The sequence below is a fragment of the Drosophila obscura genome, unplaced genomic scaffold, assembly GCF_018151105.1.
Source record: "Drosophila obscura isolate BZ-5 IFL unplaced genomic scaffold, ASM1815110v1 contig_150, whole genome shotgun sequence".
NCBI classification, from domain to species: Eukaryota; Metazoa; Arthropoda; class Insecta; order Diptera; family Drosophilidae; genus Drosophila; species Drosophila obscura.
Genome location: NW_024542736.1, coordinates 2,126,830 through 2,149,621, shown reverse-complemented (window position 1 = coordinate 2,149,621; position 22,792 = coordinate 2,126,830). Strand labels below are relative to the sequence as shown.

At 44.2% G+C, this 22,792-nt stretch overlaps 5 protein-coding genes and 1 long non-coding RNA gene across 6 annotated transcripts; 2 read left to right on the top strand and 4 right to left on the bottom strand.

Annotated features, from left to right (window-relative positions):
- The first annotated feature begins 85 nt into the window (after positions 1–85).
- Positions 86–5,006, top strand: LOC111064944 (activin receptor type-2B). The gene is made up of 6 exons (XM_022352822.2): positions 86–621; positions 1,877–2,068; positions 2,143–2,319; positions 2,991–3,136; positions 3,204–4,019; positions 4,086–5,006. Exons 1-6 carry the CDS (start codon positions 573–575, stop codon positions 4,263–4,265), a joined length of 1,560 nt encoding a protein of 519 aa, XP_022208514.1. The 5' UTR covers positions 86–572; the 3' UTR covers positions 4,266–5,006.
- Positions 5,007–7,222: 2,216 nt separating this feature from the next.
- LOC111064953 lies at positions 7,223–9,654 on the bottom strand. The gene is made up of 6 exons (XM_022352843.2): positions 9,565–9,654; positions 9,141–9,476; positions 8,441–8,498; positions 8,297–8,368; positions 7,762–8,238; positions 7,223–7,701 (listed from the first exon to the last, which is right to left on the bottom strand). The coding sequence occupies exons 1-6, from the start codon at positions 9,571–9,573 to the stop codon at positions 7,574–7,576; spliced, it is 1,080 nt and encodes a 359-aa protein (XP_022208535.1). The 5' UTR covers positions 9,574–9,654; the 3' UTR covers positions 7,223–7,573.
- Positions 9,655–13,997: 4,343 nt separating this feature from the next.
- On the bottom strand, positions 13,998–14,743 carry LOC121403832. The gene is made up of 2 exons (XR_005967497.1): positions 14,228–14,743; positions 13,998–14,160 (listed from the first exon to the last, which is right to left on the bottom strand). It is a non-coding gene; the product is annotated as an uncharacterized LOC121403832 (long non-coding RNA).
- Positions 14,744–17,288: 2,545 nt separating this feature from the next.
- LOC111064937 (nuclear hormone receptor HR96) lies at positions 17,289–20,967 on the bottom strand. The gene is made up of 5 exons (XM_022352809.2): positions 20,020–20,967; positions 19,024–19,952; positions 18,126–18,335; positions 17,850–18,062; positions 17,289–17,779 (listed from the first exon to the last, which is right to left on the bottom strand). The coding sequence occupies exons 1-5, from the start codon at positions 20,663–20,665 to the stop codon at positions 17,579–17,581; spliced, it is 2,199 nt and encodes a 732-aa protein (XP_022208501.2). The 5' UTR covers positions 20,666–20,967; the 3' UTR covers positions 17,289–17,578.
- A 51-nt stretch (positions 20,968–21,018) lies between these two features.
- Positions 21,019–21,556, top strand: LOC111064958 (ER membrane protein complex subunit 6). Its single transcript, XM_022352874.2, has 2 exons — positions 21,019–21,224; positions 21,286–21,556. The coding sequence occupies exons 1-2, from the start codon at positions 21,092–21,094 to the stop codon at positions 21,492–21,494; spliced, it is 342 nt and encodes a 113-aa protein (XP_022208566.1). The 5' UTR covers positions 21,019–21,091; the 3' UTR covers positions 21,495–21,556.
- Positions 21,484–22,782, bottom strand: LOC111064957 (beta-1,4-galactosyltransferase 7). The gene is made up of 3 exons (XM_022352859.2): positions 22,576–22,782; positions 21,892–22,507; positions 21,484–21,828 (listed from the first exon to the last, which is right to left on the bottom strand). The coding sequence occupies exons 1-3, from the start codon at positions 22,670–22,672 to the stop codon at positions 21,579–21,581; spliced, it is 963 nt and encodes a 320-aa protein (XP_022208551.2). The 5' UTR covers positions 22,673–22,782; the 3' UTR covers positions 21,484–21,578.
- Between the last annotated feature and the right edge of the window lie 10 nt (positions 22,783–22,792).

Sequence of the window (22,792 nt, the reverse complement as noted above, 5' to 3'; positions counted from 1 at the left end):
TTGAAAGGTGTGTGACGTAGAGAGGGAAGTCCATTTAGAATTATAGTATGCTGTCGATATCTATCGGCTCTTGTGTCTTCCCCATCGCCGCCCCATTGCGACAAGACGTGCACGATAAAAAAATTTACGAAAAAATCGCCCACAGACTTTTAAAGTGCATCAAACGTGCGTCAAAGTGCATTTCAAAGGTGTTTAACTAAAATGTAATTGATTGGAGTGGACGACAGAGCCGCAGAACGTTAAAAATGCCCATAGAAATAGCGTGTGGTCAGCGAATTTGCTGCGAACTCAGCAGCATACATACAACATAGTCTGTTCTATACATAGTGGCGTGTGTGTCCCGAGACCCGAGAGTGCATCGAAAGAGGAAGTGCTCGAGTGCCTGCCAACCAACCAACCAAAAAAATCAAATCGCCAATATCCTCAACCTGAAAATTCTGTGCCAAAATATCAACATCCTCACCGTAAACCTAACCACAGTGATCACTCGAGCCAGCGCGCATGCTACAGTTACGTATACACAGTGGCGTACCGTGTGTTGTAAACAAGTTAAAGGGCGATAACGCTTAACAATGTCCAAATACGAATTAGTGCTTTACCTAACGGCGCAGCTTTTACTGGGTATGTACATATTTTGTTCTGATTTTATGTGTGTTTGGGTACTTATTGGCGCTTTAATTGCGAGTGTCGCAGTCAATATTATTTGCATTTTCCCCCCATATTTTCCCTTGCACCAACTGTGCTTTGTAGTTGCTTGCACACAACGTACGTATTCGGGGCTGCTGCTTACTACTCGCTCGTGGCGTGGCTCCATAATCCTTTAGCAAAACACTACTTTGATATCACAGGCGCCATACCCTGGACATGGGGGTATATTAGCGGTACCATTGAAAACCAATACAATTCCAAGTTGAATTGAATAAATTTGTCAACTATTTACCCGCTGAAACCTCATTTAATATCTTATCTTTATTGATTTGTATATTCGTGCCATAACGATGCAATGTTTTGATATCTCACAGTACAGAGTATCAATTGATCGAATCCCTCGTCTGCTCCACTCTGGCCATGTGTGTGTGTGTGTGTGAGAGAGAATTTCTTTGAATGGATTGCGTTGCATTTGAAACTTGTTGTATAGTGGCTAGGGAGCGGGGGCTGAACTCTCTCACTCACTCAATCTCTCAGTCTCTCTCTCCTCTCCCCCACACTGAGGTCTCTTCCCTGTTGCTGTTGCTGCTGTTTCCTTTTTCCCCACAAGCGCCACTTTAAACCCATCCCTTTCTGTGTGCATAATGTGCCTGCTTATGTATCTACTTTACTATAAAGCATGGATACATACATACATATGTGCATGTGCATGTGGTGCACAGGCAGCGATCCGATTACCCCAAAGGACAGTGGGGCATAAACTGGTTTTGGCTGGTGCTAATTTAACATGTGAACAATTAAATTTTTAATATTTTATGTGGCCATAATTGAGAGCTCGACTTTCTGATATAACTTTATACATACACACAACTTATATAGAAACGTTGGATTGTCAGAGTGGGTCCCACTGTGCACGCGTATATCCGTGCGGATACAGCTGGTGGCACGGTAGCTGCATTGGGGTTATGCCCACTCAAAGGCTCTGGGCTGCTGGTGTGTGGCCAGTGGGGCTAATTTCGTACCAAAATGGGGTTGCTCTCAATGGGGTCGTCGGTCCACGGTGTGCGAATGTGATATGTGTACAAAGGATAGGAGGGCGCCTACAAAGAGCTCCGGCTGTGGGGCTGCAGTTCCACTGTATAGCTAAACATTATTTATCCGCCTTTCAAGTTCTTTTAGCCGATAATTCCATTAACTTTGATCTTTGTTTTTACTTTGCCCCCAACAGCCTGCTGCTGTATGCCACATGGCATCCATGGATCCATCCTGCCCGAGGGACACCACAACATCAACTGCGAGCACTATGACGAGAAGATGTGCAATCAGGAGCAGGACTGCACCGTCCGGATCGAGCGGTGCCAGGTGGAGACGGACAAGTTCCCCAGCTGCTATGTGCTGTGGTCCGCCAACGAGGAGACGGGTGAGAATTAAATGAGGATGGACAGGCGCTTACAGGCATTCTGATTGTGGTTGTTTCTCCCACCGTTCCTGCAGGCGCCATGAAAATCAAAATGAAGGGCTGCTTCACCGACATGCACGAATGCAATCAAACGGAGTGCGTGACCAGTGCGGAGCCCCGGCAGGGCAACATGCATTTTTGCTGCTGCAAGGGATCGCTGTGCAACTCCGACCAGAAGTGGATACCCACGACGACAGAGGCAACAACGCAAGGTGGGTTTTTGGGCCCACTTCGGTGTTCCTGTTTGCAGATTTGTCATTGCTCTGTTTACCTCAATTTTTTGTATATTTTATTTTCGTATTTTCTGCAACTTGTTTTTTATTGCATCTTCAAGTTGCGAGGGGCGTTTTGCCCCCTAGCCCTAGCCACCCATCCACATAAACATCCATCTGCCATCCGAGGCAGCGTTTTTCGTGCTAACGAACTCTCGACGCGAAGTGGCGCCGCAGCCCCAGCAACCCCAGGAGCAGCATGTGTTGCAATTTCTGCCCTCCCGTGCACGTTCGTGCGCTCTTTTCATTTTTTTATTTTTCATTTCATTTTGGGGTGTTGCTGCTGCTGCTGCTGGAAAGGCAGGCCAAGCCTTTGCCTCGGCAGGAGCGTCTTTTGTGCCCTGCTCTTTGTTGTTTTGTTCTTGGGCTTAGCCCTCTTTTATCTCAAACGAAATGAGGGAAAAAGAGATGCAAAATTGGGGGCGAACTTTCGTTTTTTGGTTCTCGTTTTGCCTTTGAGCAACACCCATCGGGGGCAGGAACAGGCATAGGCACCCGGCCCCTGCTCCTGCTCCTGCCCCAACTACGGGTGCCACTTGAGATGTTGTTCACCTGTGGCAAGCGCTTAAAGCCCTCTTTAATGTACGTGCTCTGCTCGTTTGCAATTTCAGTGCCCAAGGAAAAGACGCAGGATGGAAGCGATTTAATATATATTTACGTTGGCACCTCCGTCTTTACCGTCCTCATGGTCATACTGGGCATGGGCCTGCTCCTCTATCGCCGTCGTAAGCAGGCGCACTTCAATGAGATCCCCACGGTAAGTTTTTCAACCACCCTGCTGCCACCCCAGATCTGTATTGTTAAACCAATTCGTATTTCGGCAGCATGAGGCGGAAATCACAAACTCCTCGCCGCTGCTCAGCAATCGTCCCATACAGCTGCTGGAGCAGAAGGCCAGCGGTCGATTCGGCGACGTGTGGCAAGGAAAACTGCATGCCCAGGATGTAGCCGTGAAAATCTTTCGCATGCAGGAGAAGGAGTCGTGGACCACGGAGAATGAAATCTACAAGCTGCCCCGCATGCGTCACCCCAACATTCTGGAGTTCCTGGGCGTGGAGAAGCACATGGATAAGCCGGAGTATTGGCTGATCTCCACCTATCAGCACAACGGTTCGCTCTGCGACTATCTCAAGTCGCACACCATCACCTGGCTGGAGTTGTGCCGCATTGCCGAGTCCATGGCCAATGGATTGGCCCATTTACATGAGGAAATTCCAGCCTCGAAGGCCGATGGCCTGAAACCCTCCATAGCGCATCGCGACTTTAAGTCCAAGAACGTTCTGCTCAAGGGAGATCTGACAGCGTGCATTGCCGACTTTGGCCTGGCCATGATCTTCCAGCCCGGCAAGCCCTGCGGTGATACTCACGGGCAAGTGGGCACGCGCCGCTACATGGCGCCCGAGGTGCTCGAGGGAGCCATCAATTTCAACAGAGACGCCTTCCTGCGCATCGATGTCTATGCTTGTGGCCTAGTCTTGTGGGAGATGGTGTCTCGTTGCGACATTGTGGGGCCAGTGGGCGAGTTTCAGCTACCGTTCGAAGCCGAACTCGGCCAGCGTCCCACCCTGGACGAGGTGCAGGAGAGCGTGGTGATGAAGAAGCTGCGTCCTCGTTTGCTCAACACGTGGCGCGAGCATTCGGTGAGTGCTTCAGATATGTTCTTTTGTACTGTAATATATTCATAATACTCTGTGGTCTTTCTTTAGGGTCTGAGTGTATTCTGCGACACCATGGAGGAGTGCTGGGATCACGACGCTGAGGCCCGTCTCAGCTCGTCGTGTGTGATGGAGCGCTTCTCACAAATAAACAAATACCCCTCGACACAGCTGCTCATTAAGAATCACGTCAACATTGATGACGCCAAGGAGTCGACGAACTGCTTATAGAAGCGGTACTAAGTCACAGCCCCAAGGGCAGGGCTGTGACTTGCCAAACCAATCAATCGAAAGCCTTTAGCTCAGCAGTCGTTAGTTGATAGTTTGATAATTAAGTGCGATCGCAGTCGATCGCAAATTGGCAGCATGTTTCGTTTATAGATTTTTAGTTTTGTAACATCGTCATCAGCTGATTATCACACTCACTCGCACCCACATACAGCCATGATCTTGCATCCGTTAGAAGTGAGCTAAGACATACATATGTAAAACTAAGCTAAACCAGAACAAAGCAGAGCGTTAGACGTTAGACGTTGCTACTTGCATAGATGTGTTAGTAACTCATCCCACATTGACTTCATTGACTGATAACCGTACATACACTTATATATATATATAAACAGATATACATATATGCATACATACACGTAACGTAGATTTTGTTTATCATTTAAAAGTAATATTTGTGCGCGCAGCTGCAAACTGTTGAAATTATTGTCACGCCAAGCCTCTTTATTATTTTCACCATTGGTTCACCAGCGAACGTCTATTTTACAAGCTGTAGCTAACCGGTAGGCTTAATGTTAATTTCTATTAATATTTTTAAACTGTAACTTTTAAGTTAAAATTTCACCCTGTATGTAGTCTTAGTGTTTTTATTTCCCGCACACTCTCGTTTGACTTTGATGTGCGTGTGTCTTTTGATGTTGTATTTTAAATAAACAAAAAATACGTTTAACTCCTCCCTTGCCATATGATTTTGTTTTGATTTCTTTGGCTTATTATTTGCTTATGTTTTATGGTTTGTGTATAATTTGAATCGTAGTGCCAACGACCCTCAGAGCTCACTTATGCATGGAAATGTGTAATTATCTATTTGTATTTTAATTCTACTGGACAGTACAAGCATCACCTGAAGTTTTCAAATGAAAGTTTCTTTTTAACGAGAATCTAACATAAGCGCATATACATTATATATTAAATATATATCTATACCTATATATACACACACACACACACACTCACTCAAAAGCATAGGCACATGGAAAAACACACGCAGACTTAGGGGATTTATTAAGACATAAAATGAAGCACACGCTGCATCCATTATGTCAGCATTATGAATGTATATCTAGACTTATCGAACATCGCTAGAGGAGAGAAAATACAGTACTTGTAACTTGTAAAATAAGTAAACGGAAGAGGCCCTTGGGCGACGAGTAAGTATGTTAAATATTGTTAAAACGAAAGCAAGTCTTACCATGTTACCATAGGACGCAGGGACGACGCATGTATCTTGATCTATTTATATTCTGTATATTGTTTGGAAGCGTTGAATGATTTCCTTTGAAATTCGGTTTGCTCAGCGTCAGTTATTATCAATGGCTAACCGTATACGGAAATATTTCTTTATTCAAGTAAGATTGAACTACATACAAAACACAACACACGAAACAAATCGAAACAAAGCTTCATTACCTGATTTTTTTGAGCAACTTACAACAACAAAATAGTTTATTATGCAAAAACAAAACAAAACAAAAGCCAATTAATCTTAATAATAGATCGAATTTTGTTATGCTGCATTTAGTTTGTATAATTTGCCTATTGGTGCTGGAAGATCATGAAACATATTAGCCATGATATTTACAATAATAAGAAACAGTATTCAGAGAGTCAGTATATTTAATCAAAGTAGTTTGTTACATATCAGAATGCTGCTACATGGTGGAAATACCGAGAACATACCGAGTACATAGACCATTTTCAATCGAGTTGCAGAGAAATTTTTATAAAATTATACAAAATACAATGACAGAAAGCCAATAGAAATTTTTGTAAGTATTATCATGTATGCACTTCATAAATCCATAAACAATTGAACAAAAAATAATGAAAATGTTTTTAAAACAACCCATTTTTCGAATATCATCTGCAAAAGTTTTATAAAAACCTATGAGTAAAAAAAAAAAATTATATACGAAAGGATTGCAAGTCATGTTAATGATAAATTTATATGAATAATAAAAAGATCTTTGATAATAATGGATTTCAAATAAATAAGCAAATGTTTGATAATGAAAAAACCCCTTGCCCCACCATGAGGGTTTTTTTACAATGAAAACGCAAACGACATGTTCCAGCTTTCGTTCCTTTTTTTATTACAATTTTCTTCCAATACGAGTATACATGTACATAGTAGTAAATACAGACCATTTGGGTTATATAATTCAACAATACATTTAGGAAAAACTTAGCCTTGAGCTACATACCACATACCACCACCACATATACGGATGATTTATAATTATTGTGTAAGAATCCTAGGGGTTTTGAGTACGCATTAATGTGGGGGGGAGTTTTTAGAGTTACATCCCGCATCAACTTATCGAACCGAATCGAATCGAACGAATATAGACTGTGGAGTATATAGACTGGCTTAATTTGCAGAAAATAGAAAATATTTGTACGCGACGCGTATGTATGTAATTTATGTACAATCATCTACGTAGTTTTTTTTTTTTGACTTTTGGACCATTTCAGTTTTAGTTCTACATTCGTTCGTTCTCTGTTCGCTGTTTCATAGTGCATCTCTTATCAGACTTATCCTTAGCTTCTCAGCTTGCCCTCCGTCAGAGATCTGTGTCTCTATGTCTGGAGCGAAAAAATCGATCTCTATCAAATGCGAATTGTATGTAAAGCATTCCATGTCCTGTGCGTTCTGAATGGGTGTCTTACTAAAATATATTATTATATATGTATATATATGTATGTATGTACGTATATGTATGTGTATATCGCGTTCCGTATCTGTGTGTATAGTCACCTACATATGTATATATGTATGTATATGCATCTTATGATATCGAGTATATCTTTATTTGGGGGCTCTGTAGCTGCTAGTCGAGCTGTAACTATGTCTAGGGCTAAACATATAAAGTTTATATAATATAATAGTATATAATATATATATAAGTATTAATGTATATAAGTACGTTTTTTGAGTTTGTACGATATGTTTGTCCTAGGGAGAATAGAATCAATCGTGTTTGAAGAGAAAACATTGCAGTTGGAGTTACAAGATACAAGATACAATATACGAGTGTGTATGCAGTTAGGGACGGTTTCTAGGTTCGTTAAGCGGTCACACTAGTGGTGGGACTAGCGGGGCAAAGGGTTGGAGTATACAAGAATATAGATAGCACTGTGCAACCGAATCAGACCCATCTCCAATCTTTGGTTCCATTCGAAAACCTTCGAGTGTTGCTCAGTGTATGTGTATGAAGTATATAGTTTGATCTATCGATCGCGGGGTTCCCTCAGTAGGGGTCTTCGTTGCCGCCGGAGGATACACCGCATTTGGACCGGAGTATGGCCGCCAGTCGCTGTGTCAGTGGTTCTGTGGGTGACTCCGAGTCGCTGCACGATGCGGAGGGCACCTTGTTGCCTGGAATGCAGAGCAGGGGATTGTTAAATCCCGATTTACGATGCACCTGCGGCCACTCACCATTGCTGACATCCAGATCTGTGACCGTGGTGTCCTTGAGGCCAAAGCTGAGACAGACTGGCACAATGTCGTCCTCCTCCTCCAGCAGCAAACTCGAGTAGGAGTGCGTGGTGTTATCGCTGCGACCGCCCCCGCCGCTCGACGAGTTGCGCGAGGAGCCCGAGTCATTGTGGCTATGGGAATGAGAGTGGGAGTGGGAGTGCGGCACGGCCAGGCCATCGACAGCAGCTAGATCCTGTTGCTCATCGATCGGCAGCTCATAATCATCGCCACTGCTGCTGCTCTCCTCCTCGCCCTCCACATCCACATTGTCAATCTCATCGTCACCCCAGCCATTGTCCTCCTCGGAGCAGTTGTTGCTGCTGTCACTCCTGTCGCCATCGCCATCACATTCAGCATCAGATTCATGCAAGTCCAGGGCCAGTTCGGGTGATGAAGATTTATTGTAGTTCTCGTCGCTGTCGCTGGATGTGGCCACTGCAGAATAGGAGCGAGTATAAATTGACTATTTACGCGGCAACGGCTGTTCACTCACCTCCCCGCAGCTTGTCCAGGATGAGCGGATAGAACTCCTTTGCCGTGCCGTTGTTGGGCTCGTATTGGAGAACTGGAGATAGCAGTTGGAAAAGCGGAAAAGTATATCATAAGTGCAATCCACAAATGCCTTTTCTGTACTCACTCAATTTGCAATATTTCAATGCCTTTTTGTAGTCCTTGAGCATGACGGCGGACAGAAACTGCAGGAGAAACAACGCACAATATATATTTAAATATCAAACAATATAGCGAATGCCATCAAATCCCTTTTGAAATTCTCATAGCATCTCGAACAACAATGGCTGCTGCTGCCCGCCTGCCTGCCCTGTTCCACTGGCCCACATCGTCGGGAGCGGAGGATAAAAAAAGTTGACTCTTCTAAAAGTTGAATGCGCTTGAAAGCAATTTATTAGCAATCAATACGTTGGAATGCAGTGCAGGAGGGTGCTCTGCTCGGTCGCGTAATCCTCCTGAAAGGACTTAAAATTAAATCCCCAATCTCTGATGGCAGTGCAGCAATTTGCATTTGCATAAGTTCTGATGCGTCTTTGTGCGCCTTGCCAAGGGCCAGAAGTGTGCCACACTCAGATAATCAGATAGTCAAGGTAGTCAAGGCTATAGGGAATACCCTTTCGAGGTGTTCTGTAGAGGTCAATCCGCTTTGACTAACGTTCGTTAAACGTAATTAAAGGTAGAGGGTTCTTTTGGGGTACTTTTCTACACATATTCTTGATCAGATTGAAGTGGCCTTTGTCTTGAAAAAATCTCTTTCAATTCAAAGATATGCTGATAATATATAGGAGCGATTTCCCGTGCTGTATATGCTTTCAGCCATTTCTTACCTCGGCGAGAAACTCTGTGGGGGCGGATATGCTCTCATCCGCATCTGTGTACTCGGACAGGCTCTGGCTGAGGTCCTCGCTGGAAGCGGACGTTGGCAGAGTGGACGCTGATGCAGCTGCAGCGGCGGCGGCTCCGTTCATTATGTTTATGTTATTTACTGTGGCCATCGTTGTGGGGCCGCCTGCTGCCACCCCGCCAGCTGCTGCCACTGCTGCTGTTGAGGTTGTGGTTGGGGCAACACCTGCTCCCATTATGCCATTATCGTTGTCCGTGTGGCTGCTGTTGGGCTTGACCGCATAGACGCCATTGCCATTCGATTTGTCCATGTAGAGATGCTAAACAAGAGGGACAGTTATGACAGTTAGTGATGCAACCAATTCGCAAATGACAGTCATGGGACGTTAGGTAATGACTGCTACTCACATTTGACATGATCGATCGTTGAATATTATCTATATATATATATTATCGAATGTATATAATCTTTATTTAAGCATTCTCATGTGATGGTCTGAAAAAGAACCAGAATTAAAGTTTAGATATTTGTATCTTGATTGGGGAATTGATGACTGCAGCAAATGCTTCGAGTCTCGATGCTTATCCCTAATTGGATTGCCTCACCTTCGACCTTCGTGCAATAAGCTGCCACAAAGACTGTGCCCAGGTCTTTGTTAAATGTTAAATGTCAAATGCTAATTTCACTACTTTCAGATCAGCGCAGACACTCGCCTTCTGGGCCGGGGACGGGCACTAGGCGAGCTAACCGCTAAGATAAATTTAGCCAGACTGGCGCAAAAAGCGAAATCAAATGATGTGGTCTGTGGGGGGATGGGGCAGATGGGATGGGAACCCCCTTAGGGGCTTCTTTGCTCAACTAGTTGAATAAGGCTGCTCGGCACGCGAACATATTTGCATGACTGTGGGCGCCGCTCTGTGTGGCATGTGTGAGAAGTGGAAATGTACAAAATTGCTGGCGTTGTTTGCTGCCCGTTTAATTGGCGCGCGACATGCGCCACGCCTGGAGGTATGCAACGAATGTTTGCCACTGCAGCCACACTCTCATACTCACTGCTGTCAGCTGTATCTGTGTGTCTGCTCCATTCAATAATTGAAAGTTATGTGTGCCTGTGGGTAGAGTGGGGAGTACTCTGTACGCTGTGCCGAGACTCTTGCCGCACACTCTCAAGGACTCGTGGCCCATCATTAAAACCAATAAATTTGCTTTACCACTCGACAAGCGAATGATTTACTTAACTGACTTTGGTCTGGGATCCGAGTGTGGTGCCGGTTCGGACTGCAAAATCAATATCAATAATGGCATATCTGTCGACGTGCTGAAGTCATAACTGACGTTGCTGTAATTGCTTGTTTACTGTGCGCCCTTCCGTACTGTATCCGTTCCAAATGGCACTTAATTGTATTTTATACCCCATCCAATGCATTGAATCCTAATTGCTTCGTTCCTCGTCTGTGTCTGTGTCTGCGTCTATGTCTGTGTCTGGGGCTGTCTTTCACTCTTTTCCCAATGTCATTCTGTCTGCCTTTTGGTCTCTTTCTGGGCCTGTCTTTATAAACAACACGTCAGTCACTCAATTGTCTGCGATTTGTTTGCTTTTCGGTTGATCCTCTTTCACGTTTCTGCCATTTTTAAATGTCAGACATGTCTGTGCCGGCTAGTCGACCAGCCGTCACAAGAAGTCTATCCAAAACTTTTCACTTTTCTATATACATATATATATTATCTGTGGTTGTTCGAGTAACTGGTACACTGGTGCATTAACAAGTTGGCAAAATCATGCCGAACATGTTGCTCCTCGGTTGCGATTCACAGAGAAAGCTTTTTAAAGGGAAGAACTTTTGATTTTCGCACCATGTGCTACGGTTCTCATGACAGTTTTAGTTTTGTGGTTGTTTTCCCCTGAGATACATGTTTGGACGAGCTCATTTAGAACTTGGGGGAATAACTAATTTTCAAAAAACTTCTAGTACATGAAGTTCGAGGAGATGAAAAGTTTTAGCAAAACAGATAACTAATTTTATTGTTTTGCCTCAACAGCAAGAAAGCTTTCGCAGCAACTTACTCAACATCTGTCTGTATATTCGTTGGAGTTCTTTTTGCACCGGAAAAGGAGCCACATATTCCATTGAATCTGGTCGATCTTGAGCAGTGGTTTGCTGCGTGGCGTAAACATTTACATTTGCATAATTAAAATGTCTGCGGGGAAATTGAATTTCCATTGCTGGCCACTCACCTCCTCCCCCAAGCAGAAGGCAACCCAGCGAGCAACCCTTACAGAACGAACCAAATTTAAAGTCAGCGAACCGGAAAGTTATATGTACATATAGACATACATATATGTATGTATGATATGTATTTGTATTTACGTGTAGTTGGGGACGTCTAGTACATATGTGTGTGTATGTGATGGGGTCAGATGGCGTCCACAGTGCAGTAAAATTGCATAAAAAGTCATTACAGTTACTGCAATTCGGCTGTCCAGTTGGAAAATGTAGCGAATAATTTATAAGAAACACTTAAAAGCGACGGCGATACGAATCCCAGGCTCGAACGTTTGCCAAATTGCCGCCCGGCTGGGGCTTATTTAGGCCCAAACAACATGCAATATGTAACTGTTCGGCCGATGGCAGTCCTGCCTGGCCTGGCCTGGCCTGGCACTCTCCGGTTGCCAACAACTAGTCAAAGGAACAGGGGAAGCAGTCTAAGGCCGAAGGTTCTTGCCATTGGCTATTCAGCCAAAATTTAGCCAGGACACGGACACGGACACGGACACGAGCCGTTAATGAGTTTTCCAATTTAATCAATGATTTACCAGAAAGTGCCATGAACAATGCTCCACTGGCACACCGACAATGAGTTAGCGAGAATGCAATTTTTGTCAATAAAAAGCGAATTTATGATTAGGTGCAACGAAACGACTTTTCAAACTGTAATAACATTTCGTTTTGATTTATACTCGTGTCCGTGGCTTACGTTTCGGCACCTTCCGTAGACTTGGAACGGAGAGATGGAATTGCGGCCAAATTGCCAAATTATAATGATCGCCCAAACTGTTGTTATCGTTAGCTGTTACTGCCTCTGCTGCAATTACGTTTTCTGCACTTTGAGCGGCTGCCAAGCGTTGGCCATTGAACAGTTTTCCCAGAAGGGTCCTACAAGGCAATACATATATGTATGTCCACATATATGTACATATTTATGTACAGAATAGAATTCGAGCTGTTTAAAAAGTACCGCGATATCTATCGTCATGCTATAACTATTTCGCTTTTTATTGAAAGTTTCACCATTTAACTTCCTGAATTTTTCCGTACATCGAAATGAAATGGAAATGATGCGAGCAAACCCAAAAAAATGTCTATGAATATTTTCAATTTTTGTAAAACTTTCTCTGCAAGAACACTTTGAGTTTCTTTTGCCGGCAAAATCTCATGAAATTGCACCATATTGAAATGAAATGAAAACTTTTACGACTATTTAAGAAAGAACTTCTTGAACTACGCATAAGGGTCTTCCGGGTTAGGGAAACTTTAAGGCACGCTGAAACGAAAAGCGTATTCTGTCAAAATGAGAGCAATTTAAAGCTGCATTACTTTGCGGTTCACCCACCATCATATATCATTGTTTCAGGGCATGGAAATTTACAAAAAAGAAGGCAAAAACTTTACATGCAAGAGTTCTCCAGTAAGACTCTCTGGCCGGACCAATAAGTTGTCTATGAAAAGTTGGATATGCCACCACACCACCCACCAAAAGAACCACCGTGCACCTGCCACGGACTGGGGTAATAAGCGGTTTGTTGTGGTCATTGCCTTTATATGAATTACAATCGATATTCAGAGGCGGATGGCTAGATTGCTGGATGGTATCTATTCATCCAGCGCCGAACTGAATGCGGTTTAGATGGCCAATGGAGCGGCAAATAAGCAATTATGATACATTACAGCTACCGTACGAGTATATGGAACACCTCTGACAGGCCGGCTTATGTGACGCATACGCAATATTTCCTTGGTTGGGGCTTTGCTTTGAGGTTTCCTGAATACGAAAAAAAACCCAATGCAAAAGTCCCATACAATAGAACTAAACAATGCGGGTTTTCAGGAGAATATTGCGCATTGTCAGTGCGTGGTTTTTGCTATTCGTTCTTATGGGTTGCACAATGTACATATACATACGAGTACGAATATAGTATATAGTATATACTTGTGTGTGGGCTTAGTATATAGTGCACACTGTAGGTATGTGTGTCGACTAAGCCACAGCCACTAGGAGCCACTCATACTCGCATTCATTCACCGACTCACGGCGCATAAGTCGCTCAAGTGGTAATTAAAATTATACCAACAAAGCGACAGCTCTCGGGCTAAGAAAGAGGGACCAAGGCGGGGAAAGGGCGAGAGCCCAGCCTGATGGAGCCCCTGGCTGTCACAGAAAGCAAAGCGGAAACGTTGTGACCAAGAGGGTCTCACTGCTGATGACTGCTTGGGCTATACTTGCACTATTGCTGTGGCACACACGCTAACAAGTTGCGGCTGTTCACACACGTTCAAAATGCATACACTAAAAACCAGAGATTGGGCTAAGGCGAGGCCCTCGACAATCTGATACCCATTACTCAGTGCAGGCATTTGCAGCTCCTAGTATATGCGCTTCTGTAATTATATGTATCATAAAAATTACCTACAGTTTTCAAAGGATTTACAACAGCCGTTGTAAGCCACCATAACATAGTCAAAAACTATCTCCCCATGAGAAAGTTTCCAAGTATTTCCAAGTGTGAAAGAGTATTCTAAAAGGGAATGAAATATTGCACAAATTAAAAACAAAATCGATTGCTTGCCTCTGTATGTTGCATACATTTCATTGAACACAATATACCCTGGTACTCTACGAGAACGAACCGTGGATAAAAGTACTCATACATGTGCGCTGTGACAAGTTGAAATATTTATGAGTGCCCGTCGACCTAAAGACGCTGGTGACAAGCCAAGCAGAGCCTGAAACAAAACGAGTACACAACAAAAATAAAATAATAATGAAAAGAATACTAAAAATACTACCTACATACTAGTATATGTACATATACATATGCATATAAAGATGTATTTATCTACGAATATTCTAAGATTTTTAGTGCCTAAAGCATAGCCGTGAATCACTGCAAGAAAATGATTAATTATTTATTTAAATGTGTAATCAATGATTGATCGTAAATTTCAAATAAATTAATTAATCGTTCCAACTTTTAGAATTGAGCCCAGGTCTAGTTCATGAAGAGTAATCCGTTTCTTGCAGACTCTCTCACAAAGTTCAATCGTCCGATAGTTATTTGAACCAAATACGATGCATCTTAATTTGGTCCTTTCACATCGGTTCGTCCCACTGACGTAGTAGTAAACGACGGTCATCCTTCTACAATCTCCCGTGCCAATGGGGTTGCCAACGCAATCGGGATTTGATTCTACCAACAGGGTATAAGAAATCACCTGGAAGATCACCAACAGTTTCATGTTCCGCATCGTTTCAAAAGAAAAACCAGACAAAACGGCTTCAAGATCGATTCGGATGAAGCAAGTAAATGCTGTGATAAGTGCAACTAATCCTGTAACTCAATTGATACGCTTTTTCAGACCAAACCTTGATTCAATTTAGCTATTTTCAGATTTGACACTCTACGAGTACTTGAGTTGTACTCCTGCCTGTACTCAACCACCACTTGCATGTTCCCGTCATCTCCCAAATTCAAAACCGAAGAACGGATTCAAACTAGAACTCAATTTTCCCGTAATCATAAGCCTAGCTATAAGTATATGAACACCTCTCGGGTTTCGAGTTGATCGTTTAGTGCATCATTAAAAAAACTCTACTGTGCAGAAACTTTCGAGTGCTGTGCTCGCAACTTTCATGCGGCAACCGTTGCCGCCTTCGAGTGGCAACATATATACAAAAATTAAAATTTCCAAATGCGGAGAAAGCTGGGGGAGCTTACGCCAAGGGCGAATCTTAGTGCGTCTGGCAGGGACGGTAGTCTGCCATAAATTGTATAGACTTGCTGACAGGGCAGGGTCGCCTACCTTCAAATATTTACGAGTTGTGGCACCTCCTTGCGGCTACCTTTGCCAGGTAATGCATCCTCCAGCTTCCCTCTTCCGCTGCTGTGTTGTTGGTAAGTCCCAGGCTTAATTAGCAGCAGGTCCCCGGACTGTCCTCGAATTAAAGATTCAGCGGTGAGGGGGAAAGCTAATTAACGGTTAGCGCGTGTGTTTTTCTGGGCTACTACGCAGCTGGGGCTGGAAACTTTCCAACTGTAAAACTGTTTCTGACTCGCTTTTAACACACACACAAAAACCCTGCGACAGGTCCTTCGGTTTTCGCCTTTGGTTCAATTTGTTGCACAAGTCTTTGGAATACAATCTTTGTTGCAGATGAAAATGCAAACACTTTTTCTCTTCGCTTGGCACGAAATTGTTCCGCCTTTCTACGACGCAGTTTCGCTTCTATTAACAGGAGTCGTCGACTGAGACTTGTTCGCTTTTGTATGCTGCGTCGCGTGGCCTTGTTCGGGCTATCCGGCGAAGGTAGCTCCGGCGGGGAAAGGCTCGCATCGAGTCCGGCACGAAAGCTGTCCTGAAACCGCACGCCGATAAGTTAAATTTATCGCACAAAAATACCGATATGATATTTGCTTAAAACTTACCTGTTGTGCGCAATTTTTGTGCAATCGATTTTCATTTCTTATCAGTTCGTTGGGTATAGTTTTTATCCCGCCTATTCCACAGAGCCGGGCAAAGCCGTTCTCCCTGATACGAGCAGCAGAGTGGAATCAATTCAGAGCCCGGATCTACACATGTGACTGGCCTTACAGCTGTTCAATGCAGGGTTGCACCTGCTGTCAAACCCAATCAAATCAAATGGCGTGTTTCAAATAGACTTTACTGAAAGACGGAGAAAGCATATGTTTAGAGAGAGATACAACTATACAGTTGATTTATCGAATCTCCAAAACACTATAGATGAAACTTGAAGTTTTTACACCCAGATTTGGTTCAAATCGGATCACAATATCACTGCCATAGGAAATAATGAATCAAAAAACTATACGTAGTGACAAAATACATATTTTCATTTGAGATTGAGTACATATTATAAAAACTACAATAATCAATAACTAAACATGTACATCCTACAGATTTGCATTCCACAATGGAAAATCAATCCTTTGAGGATCTGAAGTCCTTTGAGCGTCGCATGGGAGAAATAGTTGCTAGCCAGAAACTACGTGCACAGTCCTGGGCTATTATCATTGTCGGCGGAATTGTCTGCAGCGTAATTGGTGCATTCTACTTGTTGGTAAACCCCAGCCATGATAGTTCTCAACCAATGATGATCGTACGCAGCCCAGAAGTATTTTTCCTTTACCTGGTGGTTCTTGTGGGGTTTATTTCGTATGGTGTCAAATTGGTTCTGGACCAGCAGATCATTTTAAGACGCTTACGCCTGGTATTAAACGAATATTGCTTGGACTTCACAGAAGATGGTAAACTTCTTATCCGTAATAATCGGATATAGTCATATTAGGCCAACGACTAGTTATTTATTTATTGTGTTTGTTTTTGTTGATTTTTTGTTACTAAATTGTTTTTCTATACACTAAGTTCAATACATACATAACTCTCTAGACAGTTTAATTTTATTTCAAGTGGTAATTAAGCACGTGCGGCCATAGAGTCTAGTAATACGTACCTTTAAAGAGGGTAAAAGTTTCATTTGTTACAGCCAGAATGAAGACAATAATTTTCCAGGCTTAGTGACGGAGTTGGTGGGAACAAGGAGAAAAATGTAACGTAAAGAAGAATCATTTTTGCTGAATAATCAGACTTAAAAGTATAAATTACACCTTCGCATCAATCTCCAAAAAACAAACCTGCTGCTTTATGCATCGATATATGTATGTGAATATAGTTGATCGGCCAGATACCAGATCGTGCCAACTCCTTTGCCAAAGATGCTGCTAGGCTATCACAAAAATCCGTCTCAGATATTCAAGCTAAACAATTACGTAAATTTACACGATTTAAAATGTAATTAATTGTATTTCATGTACCATTAATGGACCATTTGTGAGTTTGCATCTGAGTTTAGTTTATTTGAAACTAATTAAACGGTGTACATTACATTTAGATTGTGTTGCTTTGCACTTGTATCCTAAATATGCTCTCTTTGATGTAGAAATATAAAATCTATATAGTATTTGCAAATCTAACAATCACATTCGACTAAAATCTAACATTATAAGCGACAGATAAAACAAAAATCAGTGAGCGACGCACATTACGATTAAAACAACAACAACTACAGCTCGCTGATTCTCCATTATAACAGGACAAAGGCATTTGATGCCCGTTGCAAATCGTTTTAGTGATTTTTCAAATCAAATATTTCACGCAGTAAAGGTTCTACCTGGGATGGGTTAACATTTAAATATACATTTATAATGAATTTGTTCAGACGCTCCACATCTGAAATCTTTTGGATTAGCTTGATAAACGCATTTTTCGCCTCACAGCCAGTGTAAACACTCTCCAAATATCTTCGCAGAAGATAGTAGTAGGAATTCTGAAAAAGTAAAACGAACAACATTTATAGCTATCCAATCAGATATGCAATAACCCAAATGAGTACTAACCTGTTCCAATCTAATCACGTCTTTGTGTATCACTCGGGATCGAGCTGAAGTGAAGAGGACAATGGCACACATTATCAAAATTATGTTCTCATCCATGCGCCATTTCTCGTCAAAGGTGGTAATAAATTTCTGATGCTCCTCATAAATATTGCCTTCGGCAAACTTCAGTAGTTCAGTCCGAATGTTGCCCATATTTTCTTTGGTGTGTGGCACCTGGAAAAACAAATGTATATTCGTAGTAAACCAAGTATTGCCTTAAAGAATGGTATGCCTTACTTTCCACGCATTGCGATCGTCGTCATAGATCATCGCCGAACGCATTATCATCATTTCGGTGCAGCCGCCTTTGAGCAGGGCCACCTGGTCCTCCTGGCACATGTCACGGAATGCACTTATCTTCTTGGCCATCTTGATTAGACGCTTAATGGCCACGGCCGTCAGATTGATCAGTTGCAACAGCTTCGGATTATGGCGTGTGTCGTCGGGCTGGGGTTGAACAATAAAATATAACGCACAGGTGGCCATTATTATCGCACAAAACATTAGGGTTTGTCTATGAAAGGTGACTCAATCGAATAGTGCGGCATTGCTTATCACAGAGCCAAACACCTGCGTGCTCCACATTTCGAAGAAAATGTATCGTATTCCCTAATTAACAATAATGAAATGTGCTAATTGCGATGAAGCACCAGCGGCAAACAGTTGAATAAACGGCCAACCAATCGTCAGCTGGAGGCTCATGAGCGCCTGCTGCCGCTGTTGATAATGGGTGATAATGCCATCGTTTTGGCACTGCCCGAGCCTGATAATGTCACTGTCTGATTGGGTCTTGCTCGACGGGCGTAGACATCCCAGACTGAGAGAGAGAGAGAGCGCGGGATACCTCACTTTTATGGCGAGATTATTCAAAGTTGTGTTTACATTTTGGAGGAGCGCTTTGCTGGGCACACAGAAACAGCTCGGAAGTGACATGTCAATGCGATACGCACTGACTCACGGCTATGTGGTCTATGCCAGGTGCTGAATATATATCGCCTCTGGCACTGCACGATTAGATAAGCCGGGCGCTGTTAAGAGTTATAACTAAAATAATGAAAGGGTGCTTGGTGGTGCTAATGACTGTGGTGGTGGTGGTGGTGTTGGTGGTAGTGCTGGTGCTGGTTCTGGTGGTCACCTTAATGCGATCGTCGCCCATCATCAGGGCACTTAGATCCTCGTCTACGGGATCGTAGAGAGCTTCGCTGGCCAAGCGCAGTTCGCGCAGCTTCATTTGCTCAGCTTCGTTCAGTTCGCGGTCCATGTGCATGCTCGAGGGAGCGCAAATTGGCTGCTGGGGCAGATTCTGCTGCTGGTTGTGGTTTGTGTTCGCATTACAGCCACTGTAGGAGGACTGACCACCCATGTGGGACATCTCCTCCTTTATCCGCGACGCTGCCTGAATGCTGTTGAATGCCTGATACTCGATCCGAATGACCTCCGACAGCACAGACTCAATCGAATTGATGCTGAAATCACTGTCCAGACTGGGCTCGTCATTGTAGTTGGTTTGCATGAAGGTCTTCAGGTCAAAGTCAGGCGAATTGGCAATGTCGGGCAATGGATGGCTGCTCGATGTGCTGGGCTGCTCACTTCCCATTTGGTTGGAACTGGGCGAATGGTACTGCAAGTCGACGGCAACGTCGTGGGGCGAGCTGGCGCTGGTGTTGATTGGCGAGGGGCTCCCGCTCCCCAGCATGGACTGTATAACCGTATCCAATCGTTCACTGGCTGGCTTTCCGTTCCGTTCTGACTCCTGTCCGCCGCTAGCCTTGTCCAGCAATGGCTTGCGGTCTGTTTGTTGGGCACTGTTTGTGCCGCCACTCAAGATCCGATTGACGATTCGGAGAGCCTCCGCTGGGGTGTTCATGAACTTATTCATGATGTCGATGGCATCCTCCGGCGAATGCATCAGGTTCTGCATGAACTCCACTACGTCTGATGGCGAGTCAACAATCTTGGAGATAATCTCAACCCCGTCCGTGGGGGAACTCATGAATTTCGTGAATACTGTCAAAGCGTTGAACGGCGAGTTCATAAATTTACTTATAATCTTGAGCGCATCGCCTGGAAAGATATGCACGGGTATAGACTGGATTGAGCGATATATGTATGGCGAGGCAAGTCCACCAACCTGGATAGTCAATTAAATGGGAGACCAGTCGGAGGGCATCCTTTTGTGAGCCAATGACCTTCTCCATTACCGAGATGGCCTCCTTCTGGGTGCGCATCAATTTGTTGATGGCCTGCGATGCACGATCCGGGTCGGAGACAATCTGTTCAACGATTTTATCGGCCGTCATCAGAAGCGGGTTTATTTCGCTCGACGATCGTCCAGCCACGCAGCCATTGGCGCCGCTCTCCGCCGACCCGCAGCTCTGCGAGTCCTGCGATCCGGAGTACAACTCCAGGTTGCTGCTGCTGTCAGCTTGAGCCTTGCTATCATCGGGATCCGAGGCACCGTCCCCGCCGGCATGCTCCATCAGGCGGCGTTTGGCGCGATTGTTCTCGATCTTGCGCCGCTTGATAAGCTTGTCCTCCTCGGACATGATGTTCTCGCTCTTCATGCCAATGTCCAGGCATTTTTTCAGGCGGCACTTTTGGCAGAAGCGCCTCGTTACCACTGTGATGTCACAATTCTGGTTAAATGGACAGGTGAACGATTTCTTGGCCAAAGCGTTCCGGCGAAAGAATGCCTTGCAGCTCTCGCAAGTTACGGCGTTGAAGTTGTAGCCAAGGGCCTTGTCGCCGCACACGGCACAGTTTTTTGGCGGTGACATGTCACAGCTTTCAATTAGAATTCTGATTGATTTTTTTAATTGCTTCAGCTTTTGTTGTGGCCTGGCGCTGGACCTTGTTGGTACGAAGCTTGCGCAGCACTTGGAAATTCGTCAACAGCTACAACTGACGCTGCTTGTTAACATATTATGATCTACATTAAATTTATTGATTGCACATAGTGGCCCTATAGCACGCAGAAATCACTAGCATTCGTTATCACCACATAATTCTTTTAATTTGTCCGTCCAACTTTAGCCCAAACACAATAACAACAAGCCGCGCGAACACGCGAATGGAAGATGGGCGCAATTGTGAGCAGTGCCACGACATTTTGAGTAGAACTATCGATAATAATACTTATGCCATCTCAAAGCCGAAATTCAGCTGGATATTTTAATTTTTCCGGAAAATAATTAATAAATAAAATGAATAGAGTAAAGACCACCCAGTCCAAGACGGGCGAAATAGTTGCCTACAGCGAAGGAGCAATTCGCAACAACATATCTGCCGTCGAATACTGCCGGACTTCGATGGCAGCCATCTCGGGCTGCGCTGCTGGTAATTGACACTAATTTATAAATGTGCCCCAGACCATTAATGAATGCACTCTTATTTGTAGGAATCTTGGGCTTGAGCGCAACGCTGGGATTCCTCTTCTACTTCCTGTCGGTGTTTGTCCTGTGGCTCATGGTGCTGCTGAAGTCGGGCACACAGTGGCGCAAGTACTTCATTAGTCGCAGCAACCTGCTGACCAACCAATTCATGGGCGGCCTTTGCACCTATGTGCTCTTCTGGACATTCTTGTATGGCATGGTTCATGTGTATTAACTTGGCGCATTTACAAAGCATATAGCGAAAATAAACATAAGATTTGACTAGGCAATACAATAGTGCAAGCGATTGAGTACGTTTCTAGGTTTGTACAACCGATGCGGCCGCTGCCGTTCCCGAGCAGTCGCACCATGGAGTTTTATTTACATCACATTCAAGCATAATGTTCAAGACGGTTATGTCGATCCCGTCGATTGTCAGTCCCTGCACCTTGAGTATTTTGTACTTGACGTTGTCGAGACCAGTTTTGTGGTCCCGCTTGCGGGTCATCTCCTTCTGATTGAAGCACTTTTGAGTGTCCCGCTTGCGATGATGGCGATTGTGAATATGGCTGTGGAGATAAAAAAAACGTCTAGTGACTTTGCGAACGGATTGGGTGGGTGTTTCTGCCTACCCAAATGTGTCGTTGACGCCAGTCTTAATGTTTTGTGGTCGCGTGACCTGCAGTCCCGCATCCCGGATGCGTACGAAGAACTCATCGTCCTCCAGGCCCCAGCCCCAATATTGATTCGACATGCCGTTCATTTTCTGAAAGTGTTCGCGGCGCACCAGCAAAATGCCGCCCACAAAGTTGTCGTAGTGGTATTTCGGGTGCAGCTTTGGTCCGGCAATGTGCAGAGGTCCCACGCTGCTGGGATATTCGTAGAGAAGATCGTCGTTGCGGGGCAGCAGGTCGACGTCGTGCATGGCAATATAGTCGTAGACCTCGTGGCAAAACTGGAAGCCCACGTTTATGAGGGAAGCACGATTAAAGCGGAACCTGTCCACTTGGTTCAGCAGGAATATATGATGGGCAACGCCTTGCCGCCGAAGGAAATCGGTGATATGTGGCACAAACTGCAGCAGCTCCTCGAATCGGTCCCGGAACGGTACCAACACAGCCATCTTGTGTGCCGCCGCGCTGTGGTCATGCTCCTGTCCCTTGGGTGCGGGTGTCACAGGCGCTAATTTCTTCACTGGTCCACTTCCCACAAGTTTCGCCAATGGATTTGACAGCGGGCATATGCAGTCTATAAAAAAAAGGAGCGACGCCAGTCAGTATTTTTAGAATCCATGTCAGCCTACTCAACCTACTCACCTGAGCCCAGCGGAATCAAACTAAGAACCGCAATGCCGCCCAAGCAGAAGGACAGGCCGCAAACAAAAACCCAATTTATAGTGGATATATTAACCATTGGAATTAGCTAATTGTTGTATCCTGTCAAGCTAAAAACTGTGTCCAATCCATAGGCAAAAGCTAAAAAATATTTTTCTTCTTTTTTCTGGCTCTGGTAATCAGCTGGCGGCTGATGGTG

What these genes read in the sequence shown, in the direction of transcription:
- LOC111064944 (XM_022352822.2), top strand. Translation starts at nt 573, where the DNA reads ATGTCCAAATACGAATTAGTGCTTTACCTAACGGCGCAGCTTTTACTG. An exon ending in ACTTCAATGAGATCCCCACG is followed by an intron (nt 3,137 to 3,203) that starts GTAAGTTTTTCA and finishes GTATTTCGGCAG; the next exon opens with CATGAGGCGGAAATCACAAA. An exon ending in ACACGTGGCGCGAGCATTCG is followed by an intron (nt 4,020 to 4,085) that starts GTGAGTGCTTCA and finishes GTCTTTCTTTAG; the next exon opens with GGTCTGAGTGTATTCTGCGA.
- LOC111064953 (XM_022352843.2), bottom strand. An exon ending in ATTGAAATATTGCAAATTGA is followed by an intron (nt 8,369 to 8,440) that starts GTGAGTACAGAA and finishes TGCTATCTCCAG; the next exon opens with TTCTCCAATACGAGCCCAAC. An exon ending in CCTGGACAAGCTGCGGGGAG is followed by an intron (nt 8,239 to 8,296) that starts GTGAGTGAACAG and finishes CCTATTCTGCAG; the next exon opens with TGGCCACATCCAGCGACAGC.
- LOC111064937 (XM_022352809.2), bottom strand. Translation starts at nt 20,665, where the DNA reads ATGTCACCGCCAAAAAACTGTGCCGTGTGCGGCGACAAGGCCCTTGGC. An exon ending in CCATTTAATTGACTATCCAG is followed by an intron (nt 19,953 to 20,019) that starts GTTGGTGGACTT and finishes ATATCTTTCCAG; the next exon opens with GCGATGCGCTCAAGATTATA. An exon ending in ACGATCGCAATGCGTGGAAA is followed by an intron (nt 18,063 to 18,125) that starts GTAAGGCATACC and finishes TTGTTTTTCCAG; the next exon opens with GTGCCACACACCAAAGAAAA.
- LOC111064958 (XM_022352874.2), top strand. Translation starts at nt 21,092, where the DNA reads ATGAATAGAGTAAAGACCACCCAGTCCAAGACGGGCGAAATAGTTGCC. An exon ending in CATCTCGGGCTGCGCTGCTG is followed by an intron (nt 21,225 to 21,285) that starts GTAATTGACACT and finishes TCTTATTTGTAG; the next exon opens with GAATCTTGGGCTTGAGCGCA.
- LOC111064957 (XM_022352859.2), bottom strand. Translation starts at nt 22,672, where the DNA reads ATGGTTAATATATCCACTATAAATTGGGTTTTTGTTTGCGGCCTGTCC. An exon ending in TTTGATTCCGCTGGGCTCAG is followed by an intron (nt 22,508 to 22,575) that starts GTGAGTAGGTTG and finishes TTTTTTTTATAG; the next exon opens with ACTGCATATGCCCGCTGTCA. An exon ending in GGCGTCAACGACACATTTGG is followed by an intron (nt 21,829 to 21,891) that starts GTAGGCAGAAAC and finishes TTATCTCCACAG; the next exon opens with CCATATTCACAATCGCCATC.